Raw genomic sequence first — 22,081 nt, 5'->3', positions numbered from 1 at the left:
CTCCTAACAGCAGTAGTGATAACAGAAGGAAAGAGAAAAATTCCAGACGTTTCAGAGTCAGAATCCACAAAACGAGGCTGGAGTGCTGCAGTCCTGTCTCCTAGCAGTCTGTGCTGTAAGAGTAGAAAGGACTGTAACAAGTATTTAAGAGAAGTGCCCCTGTGACAGACAGGTAGATAGACAAGGAGAGCCACATTGAAGAGACAGGGAAAGACCCAGCAAAGAAGTCATTCCACACGTCTGGAGCTTGAGGCTCCTTTGAACATCTGCTGGTGTCCAGGAGGCGTCTGAGCACAGGCCTAGAGCCTGACTGAGACATGGTGGCACATAGGCACACACTAGACCATTCGATTAATGCAGTCCTCTGAGTTACATTCTAGTGTTCTGTATGGTATGTTACATTATTGGGTCATTGGAAAAGTCATGATGTATTTTTCTATATTTTGCTATGCAAAATGCATGATGGCTTTTCCAACGACCCAATATAATATTTTGCCATAAATTCTTATTGACCTTATTTATTGGAAGACACAACTGTTTCCAAAGACATTTGTGTACACTGCTTTTCATAGCATCGTTAGAAATAAGTAATAACATTTTCTTTTATACCACTTTGGTTTTTGTTTTTGTTTGTTACTGTTTTTTTATCTTTTTAGCCATAGTAGTGTTTTATTTTGTTGATTTATTTTGTTTTCTCTGGGCCTACAGATAAAGCTAGTTATGCTTCTGAGTGGATCACTGTTAAAATTTTATTTAATTACATAGGAATGGACATTTTGGAAAATCAAAAAAAAAATCAGTGATTTCCATTTTAGGATAATTTAAATCAATTTTTTTAGTTGGATGATTAAAACCCTACTTCTCTCACTCCATATCATTTGAAAACAGACTCATTTTGGCTTGTTTACAAATGTTAGTGAGGGCACTTTAGTTCCAGTTTAAGTCATTAATCGTCCGTCTTCCAGGAGACCAGCATGATGTCCCAATCCCCCATTTGTCGAAAAGAGGGTTATTAATTCTTTTAGGAACAGGAGCCGAGTGACATGAGGCAGTAATGGCTCCTACCAGAGCTACCCTTTGATCAAAGTCTATTAAACCTGACATGAGTGCTTTTGTCCATGGCCTCTGCTTCCCGGGAATAGAACCAGGCTTTGAAGTGCTTTATTGTTTTTTTATGAGTTGTACTAGATTTCCTTTTCCTCCCCTTCAGTTCTAATAACTGACTTTTAATCCCATCGTCATGGCCAGGGGATTTGTCTCTAAAGACCAGTGGTTTACCATGGTGCTGAAGAGAGCAAATAGATTAGGTCCCTGAACATTTCAGATAAAAACTCGCATTTTGCCATCTTAAGCATTTTGCAGTTTTTATGCCCAGCACTTCTCACCAAAAGCAATATTTTTCTTTTGTTTTTCAAAAACAATATTGAACAAAAGACAGGAACACAATTACTGAGTATCAGCTATATAACTGAAGAGAGGAATGTGTTCTTCTATCTTCTACATTCCTTATGACTTGGTATATTTTAAGTATATTTTTCCCATGAGCCTTGTGATAAAAATTACTAAAGGCTTAGGTTGCTACTCCTATTAGAACTACCTACATTTAACTTCCTTATGTATCACACATTAAAAGGGTCATTTAATGCAGTTATTTTTTATAAGAATAGTCCTGGAGAGCTAGGGTATTACATTGTTACTGTAATATCTTTTCTAAATGCTAGAATATAGTTATAAAAGGCAAAAGAGTTAGCTTTATCTTGATACTAAGTTACAAAACATTACTAGGCCATAAATATATTTTATATGTCTGTGTTCCTGCCTATCTGCCTCTTAGAAATGCTGATAACAATAATGAAATAATTAATTTTTTAAATATACACCTACTAGAATGGTATGGGAGTTGAGTATTTGGCTATCAGTATGGCTGTTGTAATTTGAGGATTCTTATTTATTTTGATAAGACTTATAAAGCCAACCCCAGCTTCTAAGGGACAGACAGTCGTGTAATTGGTTAATCTAACATCTTTAGAAATTGTGTGTTTTTGGAGGGAGCAGTGTGTTTACAGTGATTTCTCATCATCTTTATCTCAGATGATTTAATCATTGGTAGATATGGGAATCTTACTAACCCTTCTAAAAGGAGGCACCTCATGAAAAATTCACTTAATCAAAAAAGACAACAGAAAAGTCATTAAAAGCATTATGCATGTATAAAATTTTACATGAATATTTAGATTCTTTCTCTATAAATCACCATCTTCTTGAGGGTTACTTTCTTCTTTTATTATCTAGGCATATAATAACACCTGCTGGAATTTCCCCAAAAAGTTGACGGTATATATATATATCTCTGTCTCAAAACATCAAGGGTAATTTTGTTTTAAGTTGACCTACATGACATTTGCGTTCTTTAGGCTCTTGCCAATACAGTGATTTCCTAGCCATTATAATCCAGGTGTGAGACCAGCAGGTGGTGTGGTGGTTAAGGCCCTGGACTCCCACGTGACCAAGTGTGGTTTGAGTCCTGGACCTGGCTACTTGTTTTCTCACTTTCCCTCTTTCTATCTCTGTCTGTCTCTCTTTCTGTTGAGCACACATGCCCTATAGAAAATTAAAAAAAAAAAAATCTAATAATAAATACAATTTAAAAAGTAAAAAAAAATCCAGGTGCTTTCTCTGCTCACTTCATCAATAGTTTCCCTCTTTGACTGAATGCATACTCCTTGTGTTATTTGCTACCTTATGAGATGAGTCCACCTCCGGTGATGGACAGGTGAACTTAATTAGTATGTTTCTTGCCTACAGAGTTACTCTGTGTTGATATTCTACTTAAAATTATTTTTGAGCCAGAGGAATTCTCATGCAATATTTCAGAAAATTCATGTATTTGTTTCCCTTTAAAAAGTAAAGTTCACCTTCAGGTATATATTTACATATGTGCTCTCAATCCTTCTTTGCCTACAGAAAATTAAAGAAAGAAATAGCTATTAAAACCACAATGAAGGCCAGCCCATGGCATGTGATTTAAGTGGCTGGATCCCACACAACCAACTAGCAGTTCAAGTCCAGGACTCCAAGAAAATACACTAATACATGTGCATGTATTCCTCAAATCTTGAAAGGCAGGAGAGAGAGGGAAGAAAAAAGATGGTGGCATGACTATTTCCCATGGGGAGTGCTTTTTCACTCCCCCTTACTCTCTTCCTCTCTCTCTCTCTCTCTCCAGCAAGTGCATGTGCCTTCTGGCAAATTGGAAAGACAAAACAAAGCACTACAAGTGGCCCGGCCACAGTGACATGAGCTGCTAAGACACTGTGCTCCAGAGGCTGGAGACACATGGGAGTCCAGAGGTTAGCTCTAGGGCCAACCTAAAGGCCCTGCACTGTGGCTTGGACCTATAATACAAGTATTTTGGGAGACTGAGGCAAGAGGATTGTGAACACAAGGCTGGCCAAGGCAACATAGCAAGACCCTTCTAAGAAGGAGCTGGGCTCAGTAGTGCATGCCTCTGCTCCCAACACAGGGGCTAGGGCTGGAAGATCACTAGCATGACAGCCTGTCTTCAGCAAACAAAAAACCCACAAGTGCATATTCAGGTCTTTTACACTAATTTCTTAACCTTTTTAAGGTCCTGAATTCCTTTGAGACTTTGGAGATATTGCTTGCAAAAAATGCACATACAATACAGGCAATATTTTACAACTAATTTCAAGGGCTTCCAAGGCTCAAAGAACCATCCAGGATCTTGGAAGAAGCCCTTGAATCTCAAGTTAGGAACTCTGTTTAGTAAACCCATAATCCTTCCCTGTTTCTTTCCAGCACACACAGTTAACTTTAGGTTGTATCATGAAGATTTGCTCACTTGTTTTTCTGTCAGTCATAGCTGCTAAATGTCAAAAAAAAAAAAAAAAAACAACAACGAAGAAAAAAAAATCCAAAAAACAAAAAACAAAAAAACAAACAAAAAACCCCCTCATCACCCAATATCTGGTCAGCTGCCCAGAGGCTCCAACCAGAAAGCAGTACCAGTCATATGTATCATGGTTCTAACTGATGCCTTCAGAAGAAATCCTTATTCCTGTCCAACTCTCCAGCCTCTGGCATCCCTTCTTACTAACATAGTTTGTAAGCTTCAAGTGACATTCTTCATTGTCCAACTTAGCCACTATAACATTAGCTGAAGTCATTGCTTCTCCTTTTGCTAAAATTCTATTCTTGGTGTAGCCTTTCACTCACAAATTTATTAAAATGATTTCTTTTCTACCCTCTCCCCCCTTTTCTGGATTTTATATGCTAATGTCTTACTTTATTATTAGCCAAGGGATATGTGGCTGGACCAGCACCTGACCCTCCCGTGCACTGTTAGGAAGCTCCTGTTGTGGCCAGATGTGTACATCAATTTCTGATGACTGCCGGTCTCTGCTGACCTTTACTCTCACCCTGCTCTGGCACTAATGCGAATTTCTCAATGGCTCCTTTCCAACATGAGTCATTGCTTAAGTAGTAAAATCCTTCTAAAAATAGCTTAACTAGGGGCCAGCAGGTGGTGTGGCAGTTAAGCTACTGGGACTCCCACATGGATGACTGCAGTTTGAGTCCTGGACCTGGCTGTTTAAAACTCACACCAGGCACATGTGCATGCATGCCCAAAATCCCAGGAGGAGAATGGAGGAGAAGGGATTATCATGGTCATCTCCTTTAGGGGGCAATTTCTCTTTCCTTGTCTCTGTCTCTCTCCAGCAAGCACACTCACCCTATGGCAAAAACCTTTCTAAAAAAGCTTAACTAAATAGGTTAATTAAAAGGCTTGACTGTAAAAGTTGATCTTTGAAGGGCCCCTTTGCTGGCCGGCAGGTGGCGTGGTGGTTAAAGGCTCTGAACTCCCACATGGCCAACTGCGGTTCAAGTCCTGGACTTGGTGGTGTGCTTTCTCACTTTGCCTCTCTCTTTCTCTCCCCCTCCCCTTGCTCTGTCTCTGTCTGGTAAAATTAAAAGAAATAAGGTAAAACAATTCTTTAAAAAAAGAATTCTCGTTTGGGAGCGGAATTTCTTTTGTTAGGAGAGTTGCTTTTAACAATTCTGTTTCATTTCTTTCTTCTTTTTTTGTTTCCCTTAGTGGGAAAATGAAGAGGTAAACCTTTAAAGAAACAGATTTTTTGTTTGTTTAATTGCCAAAGGGTGCCCACACACACACCAGAGAGAAGTAAAGGAAAAAAGCACCCTGAATGGCGCATGGTCATGTAGAAATTCCTTTTCCACCTCTCCATCCTTCCAGAGGTTTGGGCAAGCGTGCACACACATTTGGTATGTTTTTCAGCCCACAGAGGCCAGCATTTGAAGCACAGTCGACCACGTGGGATCCGCCTCCCTCAACCACTAGACCGTGAGACTAACCCAAAAAACAAATACTCTAAAAATAGAGTAAGGTAAAAGATTCTGATATGATTTAAACATTTTCCACTGTATGTGATAGTGGCCTATTGTATATTTTATGCATGTCTATACTGAATTCAGTTTATTTGCTACTCTTAAAAAATGTTATTTAAAAGATAACATGCATGATTAAGCCACTATGCAGTATATTCTGGATGGGAAATCACATTTTGTATACTGTGACAATGCTTAGGGAATGAATGTAAGTTTGAAAAATGTTTTAAAGAAAAAGCTCATGGACGGACCAACAGTTAGCTATGTCTCTGAACTCCCATGTAGTCAACTGTGATTCGAGTCCCGAACCCAGTGGCTTAAACTCACGCTGGGTGCGTGTGCATGTGTGCCCAAGATCCCGAGAGGAGAATGGAGGAGAAGGGATTGCAGCATGGCCATCTCCCTGGGGGGATGATTTCTCGCTTTCTATCTCTCCGTCGCTGTCTGTTTTTCTGGTGAGCGCACGTGCCCTATAGCAAAAACCTCTCCAAAAAAAAAAAAGAAAAAAAAAAAGCTCATGGAAATACGTGTAATGGGAAAACTATGTATGAATTTCAAAAAGTTTTTGTGCCAAAATAAATTCATTCTTTAATTGTTAAATGAATAAATAACTTAAGATATTAAACAAACAAAAAGTATATTTAGGACAAGAGGCAAGGGAGTAGATAAGGCACTAAATTGAAAACAAGCAGATCAAGTGAAGGACTCTTTAATCAATAGTGAAATCTTTAGCACCTGTCTCTGATTAGCAGCCCCCCACCTCCCCCATTGCGTTCTTTCTGGAGAAACTAACTAGACCAAGAATAAACTTACAGAGACTGATCGAAATCCCCCAGAAAATCAGCCAGTGATCACCCTACATTCAAAACCCTCTCTTCTAGTTATTTTGAAACTTAAAATATATTATTGTTAAGTGTAGTAACCCAATTGTGCAATAGAACACCAAAACTTATTCCTCCTATCTAGCTGTGAGTACCCATTCACCAGTCTCCTGCTGGCCCGCCTTCCCCAGCCTCTGGAAACTGCTGTACCTACTCTCTATTTTGTGAACTGTTGTACTACCCTCTATTTTGAAGACAACACAGCACTGACTCCTGACTGGGTGGGGGTGGGGGGGCAACATAGGGAAACCCTGTCTGAAAAGGCCAGGTGTGGCACACACCTAGGAACCCAGCTACTCGGGAGACAGGCGAGAGGATCGTAAAATAGCAAGGCTGTCAGTAAATAGATAGACAGACTGCAAAAATAGTTTTATAGAAAGGTTGAAAGATAGAAGAAAACTCCAAAAGTTTAGAGGATAAAAAGACAAAAAGAAGGAAAATAATGGAGTAAAAGATAAAAGCATAAATGTATAAATCCAACATTTTGCTAACAGGAATCTCAGAAAAAGAAAGTGAAGAGGAAGAAACTACGGAAAAATAATAGACATTTATAAGAGCTAAAGATAATTAGTATTATCAAAAACTAAGAAGATATCCTGGGCCCTGATGAAAAGTTTTCAAGACATTTAAGTAGAAATGATATTCAGTAGATCCATGTGTACAGATCATTGTGAGTTTTTTTGTATTATTTTATATATTTAATCACTGTACATCATTACAACATGCAAAAATGAATTTTCGTGCATGAATACAATGTATATTAGTCCAGTTAAAGATATCATACACATTGTGAGATTTTACAACTCTGTAGATAGAAAAAGTCCCTAAAAGCCTCTAGATCCAAGAAAATGTTTACAACTCATAAAGGAACAACACCGTCAGAAACATCAGTTGTCGAAGAGAGCAATGTTTGTGAAGATTTGAGGAGAATGTATACTCCACAGAACCGACTAAGAAGGGCATGTTCAGCCCATTTGCCGACAGTCGCCCTCTCAGAAAGTGCACTTCCCTTTAACAGCAGCATGATTTAACCTCAGTAGCTTATGTAATCTGTTCATGTTTGTTAAATGTTTGCTGATATTCTCAAAATCCTACAAACTCATTGCAGTGTTGTTATATGGAATAGAACATTTTTTAAAAAATGTTTAACTAGGTCTAACAGGTGGCATGGTGGTTAAGGCGCTGGATCCCACATGGCCAACTCCAAGGTTTGAAAATCACACTGGGTGTGTGTGCATGTGTGCATGCCCAAAATCTCGAGAGGAGAATAGAGGATAAGGGATCGTGACATAGCCATCCCCCTGGAGAGTGACTTCTCACTTTCCCTCTCTCTGTCCCTTTCTGGTCAATGCAAAAATCTTTAAAAATCTTTTAAAAATTTTTTAAAATGTTTAATTATATTTGTCACTTTTTTTCCTAAGTTTATTTATTTTCTAACATAAGTAAAAGAGAGACATCCCTAACAGGGTCTTCACATTGTAATTGACCCCCTGCCTCAGCCATCCTGAAGCACGGGCTCACACACACGTGCTCAGTGTGTATAAACAGGCCTTAAGAGATGAACTTAGGACCTTCCGATGTGGGTCTAGCTGTGTTACCATGGTGCCACCATCGGGCCCATCTTTTTTTTTTTTTTAAAGAATTATTTATTTATTGTATTTTATTTGTTGTTATTAATTATTTTTTAATTTGACCAGAGAGGACAGAAAGAGTGAAAGGAAAATTGAGAATGCAAGCCACCAGGTCCAGGACTTGAACCACAGTCGACCATGTAGGATAGGAGTCCAGCACCTTAACCATCAAGCCACCTGCTGGCCACTGGCCCATCTTTTTTTAACAGTAAACTCTATTAGTCTACTCATCTTCATTCTCTACCCTTTCCTTAGAATTTCTCATATGCATCATTTTAAAAATCCTGTCTCCTAGTTAATGATTTCATCTTTACATTTTTATCTATATTCTGTGACTTCCACAACTAATTAACTTTTTATAGTATGTGACAATGTATTAAAAACAGCCACACAAAAAAAGAGCTCAACATTATCAGAGGTGTCAGAGATAGCTTTTTTTATTACATGTTGTAATTTTACTGATATGGAAATATATTAAATTTTCCTTTAGTTCACTTCCTGTCTTTTTTCTTTTTCTTCTTTTTTTTTTTTATTTTTGGACCCCAACCCCCATGTCTCATCTAACTTTGTCATCTCCCAATGTGTCTTATGAGGCCCTCAACAGGCCACTTGCTCCCTGGCAACTAAACCCAGTCACCCAGCCCTCCTTGTCACTGATTCCTAGTTCCTCTTTTTTTCTTTCATCCCTTTTTTTTAAAAAAAATTATTTATGACCATTATTTTTTTTAATTTGCTATGGGGCACGTGCACTCACCAGAGAAAAACAGAGAAGAGAGAAGAGAGAGAGAGAGAGAGAGAGAGCAAGCCACCAGATCCAAGACTCAAACTGTAGTCAGCTATGTGGGAGTTCAGCACCTTAATTACCACACCCTCTGCAGGCCCCCATCTTTTTTTTCTTTATTGTGATCATATAAAATTTCTCATTTAAAATTTTTTTAATTGCCTGAGGGTGCATTTATTCACCATAGAGAGAAGAGGGTGGCGCTGAATGGGGCTGCGAATATGCTTTCTGGAGGCGAAGTGGAGTAAAGTACCCTCCCCAATGGAATGTCCCCCTATGGTTCTTTCTCTTCCTTTTCTCCATCCTTTCTCCATCAGGATTTTGGGCATATGCACATACTCACCTGGCATGTTTTTCAAACTTCTGGGACTAGGATTCAAACTATAGTTGGCTGCTCAGGATCCAGTTCCCTTAACCACCAGGCTACAAGGCTGGCCTTTAAACTTTTGGTTTTGTTTGGTTGGTTGGTGGTTTTTTTTAGGTTTTTGTTACAGGACACATGCACTGGCCGGAGAGAGACAGAGACAGAGAAAGGGAAATTAAGAAACTACCCCCTAAGAGGAGATGGCCACACTGCTATCCCTTCTTCATTCTCCTCTCAGGATTCTGTGTATGCATGCACATCCGCCCAAGGTGATTTTCAAGCCACTCGGTCTGGGACTCAAAGACTTGGTTCACCATGTAGAAGTCCAGCACCATAACCATCACCACTTCCTACTGGCCCCAAACTTTTTTTTTTTTTAACCAGAGGTCACGTGCACTTGCCAAAGAGAGAGAAGAGAGAAAGCACCCCTCCCCCCATGGGGCATGATCATACCACAATCTCTTCTCTCATCTCTCTTTCCTTTCAGGATTTTGGCTGCACACGCATACCCGGTGCCCTTGGTCTGGGACACAAACTACAAATTCAGTCATGTGGGATCTAGCCACCTTAACACCAGGCCATGGACCGGCCCTTAAACTATTTTTAAGTGTACAGTTTTGTAGCATTAATTCCATTTACGGTGTTGTGCAACCATCACCAGTATTTCCAAAACATTTTCACTACCCAAAGACACCCTACAGTCATTCAGCAACCACTCCCCATCATGTCTTCTTCTCCCCACTAGTAACTGCCAGTCTTTCTGCCTCTATGAATTTGCTGAATCTTTCTCTTTTTTTGGAGAAGTTTTGTTTTGTTTGGTTTGGTTTGGTTTGGTTTTTGTTTTTTGCTATAGGGTGCGTGTGCTTGCCAGCCAGACAGAGAGAGACAGAGAGACAGAAAGCGAGAAATCACCCCCCAGGGGGGATCGCCACGCCGCAATCCCTTCTTCTCCGTTCTCCTCTCGGGATCTTGGGCACGCACACACACGTGCCCGGTGTGAGTTTTAAGCCACCAGGTCTGAGACTCGAACCGCGGTCGACTATGTGGGAGTCCAGCAACATAACCATTACGCTAACTGCTGGTCCCTGAATTTGCTGAATCTTTCTTATGTGGGGCCACAGTAACTGTACATGACTCATTATGTAAATTATCTCTTTATACCATATGGTATTTTGATCTTATCTGCAGTGTGTACTGTAGTTATCTATTGCTCTGTAAGAAATTACTGAAAAACTTAGTGTCTTTTTTAATTGACTCATACATACTTACGGAGTACAGTATGATTTTTCAATACATGAATACAATGTGTAATGATCAAATTACAGTAATTAGAGCATTTATCATCTCAAACATTTATCATTTCTTTGTGTTGGGAACACTAAAAATCCTTCTACTTATTTTGAAATACAGAGCAATTTTTTTTAACTGTTGGGACCCCACTATGCTATACAACACTAGAACTTGTTCCTTTCATTGGACCATAATTTTCAGTGTGTTAACCTACATCTCCTTTCCCTCCTTCCCCACCTTTCCCTGTCTCTAGTAACTACTATTTTATTCTCCACTTCTATGAACTCAACTTTTTTAGTTTCTATGTGTTAGTGAAAACATACGATTTTTCTCTTTCTGTGCCTGGCGTGTTTCACTTAACATAATGTCCTCTAGCTTAGCCGTGTTGCTGCAGATGACAGGATTTCATTTTTTATTGCTGAGTAGTATAAAAACTTAGTGTCTTTAAACCACAGTAGGCCTGTGTTATTTCTCACAGTTTTTGTGGTATAGCGTCCAACTAGGGCACAACGGGGATGAAATGTCTACTCCACGGTGACTGGAACATTTACTGGAAGACCACAAAGCTGAGGCTGGAAGTGTTCGGAGCCTTGTTCCCTCCCCTCTCTGCCACAATGGGGTGGCTGCCTAGGGGCCTTTCTGAATTGTCAACTGGAAAACCCATGCATGGTTTCTCATGTAGCCTGGGCTTCCACTCCAGGATGGCTAGGTTCCAAAGACAAGCGTCCAAAGAGAAAGGAGGTGAGAAAGATAGGGCCAACCAGGTGAACCCATATTACATTCAATGAGCTAACCTCAGAAGTCAGCCAGAGGGGAGGTGGAGTAGATCCTCTCCCTCAATGGGGGGATCCCACCACAGTCCTTTCTCCTCCATTTCTCTATCCTGTCAGGACTTGGGGCATTCACACAGACTTTATCTGCATTCTGTTGGGTGAGACAATTACAAAAGCCCACCAGGTTCGAGGGAGAACATAGACCCCCTCTCCATGGAGGCAGGTCAGGAGCATACGGGGAGAGGAGATGGTGAGGGAAGACCTGGTGTGGCCAGCTGGAAACAGCCCACCGCAGTACGTGCTCAGCACAGTCCCTGCTTCAGCCCCTAGTAGAACTTCTCTAAAATTAATTTATTTATCTTAATTGGTCGCTAATTAGTCATGGATATAAGAATCCTACTCTCTGATTACGGAATTAAGATTTACACATTGAAAGGAAGATGCAAAAATGAGATGATATAGCTGTTTTAGACAATACAAGCATATCTCTTGAAAACAAGATAATTACTACTACGTGTCTGTTAATGAAGCTTGTCTAATTAATAGCATGAATGCTGTTTAGAAAATGTGTCCTGGTCAAGGAAACATTTTAATATGAGTCACATTGTTTCTGAACACCGTGTTTGCAGTTTGGGCGTGAGAGCATTTTTCTAAGTTCCTGATTGACTTGAAATATTGAATTTTACTGTTGCCTTCTGTTCCTGACATACATCTAGGGCAGATAGTTTGTGAAGTGTCTATATATTGCATTACTTCTCTAGCCAAACGAACCTCTCCAAAGCTGCAATTTCCTCATCTGAACTGCGGGACTGATGGTATCTACCTCACAGAGCTGCCGTAGGATTATTTGCTCATATATGTAAAGTGCTTGGCACACAGTAAGCTCAGAGAAGAGCGTTGGACACAGGAAGTACCTGGGAGCGTTATGCTTCTGTAGGTGTAAAGAGTCCTAGCACCACAGAACACAATTCCAGAAAGGCAGTTGTAGGATAAAGCAGCATAATTAGTGAAAACATTTTATTGCACTCTTTCATTTAGGAAGAACATTATCTGATTGCTTCTTAATTTGATAACTGTTTGTTTTTCCTAGTTTGAAAAAGAAAAACAGCATGATATTCGATCATTCTTTTTACCAAAACCTATAAAAAGGCAGTTGGTGACCTCCTGTGATGAATCAAGAACATTCCAAGAAAAAAATACTCTAATGGCATCAGACCCTAGAAAAATATCTGCAAGCGATGTTGCTTATGAAAGTGATTTTGAACCTGAAGTTAAAAGACTGAAATTGGTTACCACAGATGACCCTTGCAATCCCCTGGAAGAGAAGCTGTCCTGTCCCAGGCAAAGCAAGGCTCCACTCACAGATGGTGTCTATGAGGCCAGCTCCCAGCCAGACGCTCCAGCCCTTCCTGGAAAGGGCTGGCAGTGTGGTTTCTGCACCTATCTCAATCATTCAATGTTACCTTGTTGTGAAATGTGTGAGAATCCTCGAGTCAGTGCTGGTGAGTCCACAGAAGGGGTCTGTGGGGAGGGCCGGCAGTGGTGTCTTTGTGACCTGTGCTTTAGACTGCTGTCAGCACGGGTTAGTGCGACTCCGCACTGACTTCAGCTTTTAAGGTGGAGTAGGGACTTCACAGAGTGAAGACTGAATTTATCCCCTGTGGAATGTGAAAAGCTCCCGGTTCTGTCAAGAATGTATATCCCCAAGCGTCTGTGATATGGCATTAATTTGGCACAAATGGACATTTCTCATTAATGTCAGCAGGATATGAATTCAGTGGGCAGGAAGAGAAGCTCTGTTGCTATGGTAGCAAATATGCCTTACAGTCATAGACCTGCTGTTTTCTTTCCACTGTAGATAATACTTGTTTTTAAGGAAATTATAGATTATTTTTATGTTTAAGTAGCAAAGTAATCCAGTATCACTTCTTTGCCAAGTCAGTGTACATTGTACTGTGTTTTGCATGACAAATTACCAAAATTCATCCATACATCTTTTTTAAGAACCACTTTGATGTCTCTTTTGTGTTGGTTTTTTTTTTAATTTTTGCTATAGGGTGTGGCATACATTCACTAGAGATGGTGTGAGAGGGGAAGTGAGAAAGCACCCTCACACCGCAATTCCTTCTCCTCCATTTTCCTCTTGAGATTTTTGGCACATGTGCATGCATGCCTGCTTGATTTCCAAGCTGCCGTGTCTAGGACTCGAACCAGGGTCAATGATGTGGGAGTTTAGTGCCTTTGCCACCACATCACTTGCTAGCTCCCTTCAGTATGTTTTTTATAGTATAGTATGCTGTTTTCTAATGTTTTGATTTCTAAAATAGTTATTAATGCCCATGGCTGTCATAAAATAAAGATCATTAATGTTCTTTTTGTTTGCTATTTAGAGAGCACTGTTATAGTCATGAAAAGCACTGATAGTTTTAGACACTGGAAGTACTTATTTTATCAGTTGTAGTAACTGTACACATCTAGCTTTCCATTATACATTAATTCTTCTGAATATTGACATTGACAGAGACTTAGCTAAGATAGAAACTCGGATGTTGTAATTCCTCTCTGTCTGGCTTGCACCCTCTCCTCTCTGCCTAGTTTTGATCTGAAAGAAAATATAGTCGATGGTTGAGTCTTTCTTCTTTCACTTCTGGGGGTTTCTACCAGAATTAACAATTTGCCATCTGGGTGGTTATATTTGTCATGTGGGCACCTGTTGTCTATGAACTAAATTGGGATCACAGGCTTATTCCATACAGTATCCCTGCCACAATTAGCATCATCCCATGCAATTTCCACCTGCTACAGCAATAAAAATGTATTTCATGACTATAAAATAATGTCAGTTTACATTAAGTGTGTATCACACTAAGTGCTATAACAACAGAAATCATTGTTTCATGTGGGTTTTATACTTCTGATTTTTCCTCTGTGATACCAAGAGCAACATAAAAATTCCTAGGCCCATGATTTAATAAGGAATATTTCAAGCAACTTACAACGAAAAAGAAAAAAAAACTAATTTTTGTGAATATGAAAGTCTGATTAGAGAGAAATAAATATTCTAAATAACAGTGATTATGCTGTATATAAAAGTTATAATTATTAGATGTATATTACTACAGTTTGATATAAAAGTTTCCAACCTTGATTTGGATGTACCTTCACAAGTATTGAAAATCAGAATTACCTGATTCATCTAGTTTTTAAATTATGTCTTCCATATACAATTTTCAGTTAAGGATGGACTCTGGAACATTAAAGGAACAATATGAGAATATGACATTCTATAGTTTGCTATTGCAGTCTCTAATGCATTAGCGAAAATTTGGTAGAGTATACACTGAATGCTGATATTTGTCCTTTATTATAGTACTTTTCTTATGCTCTGTTTCTAACATTTATAGTTCATATTAAACATCTGTCTCATGTCAGATTTGTCAAAGGCCTTTCCAAAAGCCCATGGAAAAATGGAATTAAAGTACAAGTTTTTTTGGTATAAAAAAGTTTGAAATCCATGGGTATTTTCTTCATAATACACATTTCTCATGCACTTTTTGAAGACCACATGTATCTTTCACTAGAACTCTAGACTGGATAGATCTATTGGCCTATGTAGCATCTCCATCTAGCTGCCTAATGGATATCTCAAAGTTAATGTGTCCAAAGTAGTTTTCTCCCCCCCCCTTTTTTTTTTTTTTTTTTTGCTGTAGGGCGCATGCGCTGGCCAGAGAGACAGAGACAAAGCGAGAATTCACCCCCTCAGGAAAGATGGCCACATTGCAATCCCTTCTTCTCTATTCTCCTCTCGGGATCTTGGGCACATATGCACACATGCCCAGCGTGAGTTTAAGCCACTGGGTTCAGGACTTTAACTGTGGTCGACTACATGGGAGTCCAGTGACATAGCCATTACACTAAGTGCTGGTCCCCCCAAAGTAGAATTCTTGATTCATTACTGCTGCCATTTACCACACCCGGATCTTCTGCCTAGTCTTCATACATCATGCTAAAAACGTAGGCAGTATCCTAGATTTCTTCCCCTCTCACACTCGCTTCATCAAGTAACCTAATAAATCATGATTCCAACTACTGTCTCTGTATCGCTACCAACCTGCACAAAAGCCACCGTCAGCTTTCTCTTGGGCCTCAGTGGCTCCACATTAGTCTTCCCCATTGTGATCCTTCTGTGCTCAGCAGCCATGGTGATCCTTGAAAACCTGAAGTCATTCTTATTCCTTTGCCTAAATCTCTATAATGGCCTCCAGTAGCATTTAGACTCTAATTTAAGAATATAAGCCCCAAGGCCAGGCTTCCTAACCTCATGAATACCTCTTAACTCAAGAGGGATTCTTCTGAGAGCTTGCTCTGACAACTTTTGCTATCAAGTGTGTGCTTGCAACACCCTTGCTCACAAAATTTGTTTGTGGGGAACCAGCAGTTAGCGTAATGGCTATGTCGCTGGACTCCCACATAGTCGACCGCAGTTCGCATCCTGGACCCGGTGGCTTAAAACTCACACCGGGCACGCACGGGCACGTGTGCGTGCGTGCCCAAGATCCCGAGAGGAGAATGGAAGAGAAGGGATTGTGGCGTGATTTCTCGCTTTCTGTCTCTGTGTCTCTCTCTGTCTGTCTGGCAAGCGCATGCGCCCTATAGCGAAAACCTCTCCAAAAAAAAAAAAAAAACAACCTTGTTTGTGTTCTCTTTATCTGAATATACACTATTTGCTTATTGTATTGTTGATCTCTGCCCCTTAGAGTGACATCTCTGGAAACCGGGACTTATCTTTCTCCTCTCTGTCCTTCCAGCACTTGGAGTAGTACTGAGAGTGCGGTAGGCTCCCGATAAGTGTTTTGAAAGAATGAACATTATTAATTCTGTTCTTTTTTTCTAAGACCTCACTGTGACATCTTTCTTTACTTTTAAGTGTAAATTATTTGTTTGATTTTAATAATTCTACAAATAGATAACCTCAACCATATCCAGAATAAAAACAGAAATGAGAAGGATGACTCTGAGAAAGACACTTCCCAAAATGCTCAAACTAGCTCAGCTTGTGAGAAACAAGTCCTTGCACAGTCAGAACCTGACCCGTTGGCCGAGAGCGAGAAAGAAACACCAGAAATTGAGAGGGAAGATGGACTTACACCCCAGCCAAGTAATGGTAAGTCTTCTTTCCATTTCCAGAATCCAAATAATAACCATATACTTAAACATATCTTATAGTATTAGATTTGCAATTACTACCTCGTTCCAGGTTCTTTTTATTCTTTTATATTAAAACTACCAACCATTTGTAACCGCGCACTTAACCACCAGATGGCTGGGAGAGCTGAGCGTGTCTGCCTGCTGGCAGTCAGCCACCACACAGAGAGCAACACCAATAAATAGCTACAAGTGCCGCCACCAGGCCTCGTGCCCAGCCTCAGCCAAGTCTTGCCCATTCACTCGGTGAGGGTGTTGCTTTGCTATCTGGGAAGTGTTTTGAACACATAGGAAGATTGACAGATTATTAACTGGTACTTAATAAATCATTAACCCTTTACACGTGAGTGCTTTTAAATAGCTGTGCTTAATAAGCATATTTTAAGATATTTTTTAAAGAAAATATCTTTAAGGAACATAGCTTCAAGGCTACGTGAATCATGATTGCATTCGGAGCCAACCATGTAGCATTTCAGATTTATTTACTTTTTGGTTGATTCCATTCATTATTTATAGCTGTGATGCTTAGCCAGTACCAGTCTGTGTGTCGCACATCACTCTTTTATGTGCCAGCTGGCAAAAGACTGTGAGCACTTTGGGGCTATTATCCTTGTTACTCCTTTAGTGACCATGGTAACACACAGATTGATAGACTTATTAAAAGAAACCCAAATTGCTGGAACGAGACTGTTGAGATTTTTCTTCTAAGTTGGTTACTATTCAACTCTGATATGATTTGGAATGAGATTCATAGTTTTAAAATGAAATGTTCATTTAAGAATTTCTGAGCTCAACACATTCTCCTTTCTTTTCCTGACAGCCTTCCTTCTCTCTAAATGCTCAGTCTTCCCAGAGAATACCTTGGAATGGATCCTGTTTAGATCTGTTAATCTTAACAGCCTTTAAGTAGACAGTAGAGACAGGTGAGGGTTATGCTCTTTTGGGTCTCCATAGTAGTCCCACCCCTATCCACAGGGGATCCATTCCAAGGCCCCCAGTGGATGTCTGAAAGTGTAGACAGTCCCAAACCCTAGACATACTGTTTTTTCTATCCATACTTTGACAAAGTTTTATTTATAAATGAAAAAGTTTTATTTATAAATTAATCACAGTAAGAGATTAATGACAGTAATAAAATAGAATAATTATAACAAAAACTGTATTATGATTTATGTGAATGTGCTGTCTTTCAAATTATCTTGTTGTATGGTACCCACCCTTGTTGTTGATTACTGACCATGGATAACTGAAACTGTGGAAAGTGAAGCCATAGAGGGGGAGAATGCTATAATTTCCTAGTTCCTGTTGTGAAGCATCCGTTATGTGCTAAGGAAGCTCTGATGTGGCCAGCGTGCAGCACAGTGGACTAAACATCACACTGGGAATCAATACCTAGTGATTGTCACCAACCGGGCCATGAGTTTTTTTTATCTAAGGCTTGTTAGTTACACGTTAGTCCTTCGGTGGGACATATGTTAGTTTATATTGACAAATACTTTTCTTTTTTTTTGAGAGAGGTTTTTGCTATAGGGCGTGTGCACTCGCCAGACAGACAGAGAGAGACATAGAGACAGAAAGCGAGAAATCACCCCCCAGGGGGGATGGTCACACCGCAATCCCTTCTCCTCCATTCTCCTCTCGGGATCTTGGGCACGCACGCACACGCGCCCGGTTTGAGTTTTAAGCCACTGGGTCCGGGATGAGAACCACAGTTGACTATGTGGGAGTCCAGCGACATAGCCATTACACTAACTGCTGGTTCCCAATACTTTTCAAAAATCCCTAGACTTTTACAAATTCTGTTCTTCCAGTGACATTTACATTGGCCACATCTACTCCAGACAATGCTATCATTTTCCTCCTGTCTCTGCTTCTGTTTTCTCACTTTTCAGATCATTGGATTGAGAACTCTACGTAAGAGATATGTTTCACATCTTTCCACCAACATGCATTTCCATAAAAAACAAACAGAAAAAAAAAAACAGAGGAAGCACACAATGTTAAATGTTTATCCCACCTGCATTTGCTCTTGTACATTCAACCAGTGGTCATGTACTACTCTGGAACTGTGTTTTTGTTCTAACTGGAACTTTGGGGGTTTGAAAGGGTGATGTGTCTTCAAAAGACACATCATCTATCCTCTTGAGCTATTGAATTATACTTCATGGAAACACTGACAAAAGAAATATGTTCCCCAATATAGCTGCTAGTTACCAAGAATGAATAACAACTGATTTGGAATTATTTTTATAGTTCTTTTTTTAAAGAATTATTTTATTTATTATCATTATTTTATGTGTGTGTATGTATGTGTGTATATATATATATATATACACATGTATATGTATGTGTGTGTATATATATGTACATATATATATATATATATATATATATATTTTTTTTTTTTAATTTGACCAGAGAGGGAGAGAGACAGCAGGGAAGGGAGAAGGAGACAGTAAGCTACCAGGTCAGGACTCGAACCGTGGTCGTCCACATGGGAATCCAGCACCTCAACCACCACACCACCTGCCAGCCCTATACTTTTACAATGATTTTTTTATCAAAAAATGACTTCTAATCTTTAAGCTTTCATGCATAGTTCTTCAAATCTGAAGACACACCAGTTATGAGATGCACTTATTTTTGAACCATTAAGAAAGACCATTGTCTTTGGTCTTGGCCAAGTAGACCAAAGTTCCTTAACGATAGCCCAGACCAGACCATACCACCCTCTGTTGTTTTGACATTATTTGAAAGCAGTCTCCTGCTTTTTATTGCTTTGCTTGGTATGTAATAGATCACTTTTTTTTTTTTTTTACTTTTTTTTTTCGTTTGGAGAGGTTTTTGCTGTAGGGTGCGTGCACTCATCAGAAAGACAGAGAGACAGAGAGACAGAGACAGAAAGTGAGAAATCACCCCCCAGGGGGGATAGTCATGCCACAATCCTTTCTACTCCATTCTCCTCTCAGGATTTTGGACATGCATGCACAGGTGCCTGGCGTGAGTTTAAGCCACCGGGTCTGGAACTCAAACCACAGTCTGTTACATGGGAGTCCAGCAACATAGCCATTACGCCAATTGCTGGTCCCAGTAAATCACTTTTAAAAAAAAAAATTATTTATCATTATTATTATTATTATTTTTAAATTTGCTGTAAGTCAGATGCACTCAACTGCACTCAACAGGGAGGGAGGGAGGGAGGGAGAGAGAGCGAGAGCGAGAGCGAGAGCGAGAGAGAGAGAAGTGAGAAAGCAATTTACCAGGTCTGGGACTCAAATTGCAGTCAGCCATGTGGGAGTCCAGCACCTTAACCACCACACCACCTGCTGGCCCAATAGACAACTTTTTTATACATCTCAGTAACCAAATGCAAGATAGTGTCCTATATTTTCAGGGATCTCCTTTACTTAGGCTCCATGAAGCACTCATTACTTAGAAATTTGGGTTATTGCTCAGTGATACATGTTTGCCTCTTTAACATCAAATTTATGCCTTCTTGCTCAGTATTCAATTTTTTGGCGTATGTGATAACTTCTCTTTCTTTTCAAAAATTTCCTAGAGGGCACATGTGCTCACTGGAGAAGAGAGAGAGAAAGTGAGAAAGGACCCCTGATAGAGGATGGCCATGCCACAATCTTCTCTTTCATTCCTCCTTTCAGAATTTGACCACGCATTCACACATGCCTTTCATGTTTTCCAAGCCACCAGGTCAGCGAGTCGAGCCTCATAGTCAGCCATGTGGGATCTAGCCAGCTTAAGCACCACACCATTGGCTGGCCCAATAACTTCTCATTTTCATACCAAATGACTGAAAATTTATGAAAATATTTCAGATGTCATCAAATTCAATACATACAATAATGACAATGCGTGTAATTGTGTATGGTGTTGAAGTGACAGTGGTGCTATAGATATGACTGCTCGTGCATGTTCAAGCAACAACAGCTACTTCACAACTTTCACCTGCCCAACAATGATTGTAAGGTGCCATTATTATTATTGACTGGAAGACATATGCCAATTTCAGAGACATTTTAGTACATTTTTTAATTTATGAAATATAGGAATAATCCACAAACAATTCTGTAAAGTGACCAGTGCCTTGAATAGAACAGCAGTATCGTGATGACTTCTGCCGGTTAGAATCGTACACAAATTTCATACTTCTAGACCTGGAGAAATATTTTTAAAAGGTCTTGAAGAAATAAGTGTACAAAGATTAATAGCCAGATTACTGGGTTTACATCCTCTTACTATTGGTGTGACCTTGGGCAAGTTAATGTGCCTCTGTTTACTCCTGTGTAAAATGCACTGTTTATTTTTGAGAGATGTTAATACATGTACTTAGAACAGTGCCTAAAACATCGTATGTGCTCAATAAGTGTTACTATAATTATTATTTAGACCTGCTTTGATAATCCTGTTTCTCCTGCAGAATATGTTGGACAGAAGAATTATCAAAAAAAAGAAAATGTCTTAAGCTGTTGGTGGAAATGCAAATTAGTACAACCTTTGTGGACAACAATATGAAGGTTCCTCAAAAACCTACAAATAGAACTACCATAATCCCAATCCTTGTTATTTACCCAAAGGATAGGAAAACATTCAGTCAGAAAAACACTTGCACACCCATATTTATTGCAGCATTATTCACAATTGCTAAAATAAGGAACCAACCTAAGTATCCAAAAACTGATGACTGGATTGAAAAACTGTAGTGCATATACTCTATGGAATACTACTGAGCCATAAGAAAACAATGAGAACATATCATTTGATTTTAAGTGGATGAATATAGAACACTTATGTTGAACAAAATGAGCCAGACTTTGAAAGATACACACTACATATCCCTACTCAGTGTGTACCAAATATCTGCCCTCTATGGCAGAAATTAAAACATGTGAAGATATGATAGTAGAGAGGATAAGTATAGATACTAGAGACTATAAGGGAGAGGAGTGGGTGGTAGAGACTGGGTGGTGGATGGTGAGTGTGAGGTGCAAAGGGAAGAAATATTTAACAGACAAAAAATGTCAAGGTCTCTTAAAAAATTTATCTATTTCTCTCTCTCTCTATGTGTGTGTGTGTGTGTGTGTGTGTGTGTGTGTGTGTGTGTGTGTACATCATGTTGGGGACTTTATGTAAAATGTGAAAATAATCTGAAACTGAAAAACATAATAAAGTTAAAAGGGAAGAAAGGAAGGTTGTCCACTCATCTCCTTTTGTGAGTGGGAGGCACCAAGTCATGGAGTCAGACCTTTAAGTGGCCCTGAGCATAGACATTGCTGTTAGTAATCAAAATGCATTCAGTCTCAACTGAAATCTACTCTAGCAAAAAGAATGGATTCTAAACTCCAAGATCACGTGTGACTCTGTGGCAGGGAATGTTCTTTTATGCCTAGCTTGTACCTTTTCGATTACTTCTGAATCTGTTTCTTTCTACTTGGGTCATTAGAAAAATGTCAAGCTGCTGGTTACCATGTCAGCTGCTATGTTCCTACAAGGCCTATCGTGGTAGTTTTATTATTTCAAGCCTGACATATGTTCCTTTTTGACATTCTAACTGAAAAATAAAAGAAGTTATTTTAGATCAAGAGTAGGTAAGTCTTCAGATTCCTTTGTCTTCTTTCTTAGAGATATTGAAGAGTTCAGATGCTTTGCCGGTGTATGACACCTTAATGTTTTGTGCAAGCAGGAATACTGACCGCATTCACCTCTTTTCCAAG

The 22,081-nt window shown here is 39.5% G+C and overlaps 1 protein-coding gene across 2 annotated transcripts in view; it reads left to right on the top strand.

The window, feature by feature from the left end:
• Positions 1-22,081, top strand: part of ZRANB3 (zinc finger RANBP2-type containing 3) — a 269,156-nt gene that overhangs the window by 225,107 nt on the left and 21,968 nt on the right. For both annotated transcript variants that reach the window (XM_027768770.1, XM_006169719.2), the window contains 3 exons: positions 12,238-12,649; positions 16,114-16,311; positions 21,990-22,081. In XM_027768770.1, coding sequence (XP_027624571.1) covers positions 12,238-12,649; positions 16,114-16,311; positions 21,990-22,081 — 702 coding nt within the window. The remainder of the gene's footprint in view (positions 1-12,237; positions 12,650-16,113; positions 16,312-21,989) is intronic.

This window comes from Tupaia chinensis, unplaced genomic scaffold (genome assembly GCF_000334495.1).
Source record: "Tupaia chinensis unplaced genomic scaffold, TupChi_1.0 Scaffold147433_1, whole genome shotgun sequence".
NCBI classification, from domain to species: Eukaryota; Metazoa; Chordata; class Mammalia; order Scandentia; family Tupaiidae; genus Tupaia; species Tupaia belangeri.
Note: the sequence above shows the minus strand (reverse complement) of the source record. Positions and strands in the feature narration are given on the sequence as shown.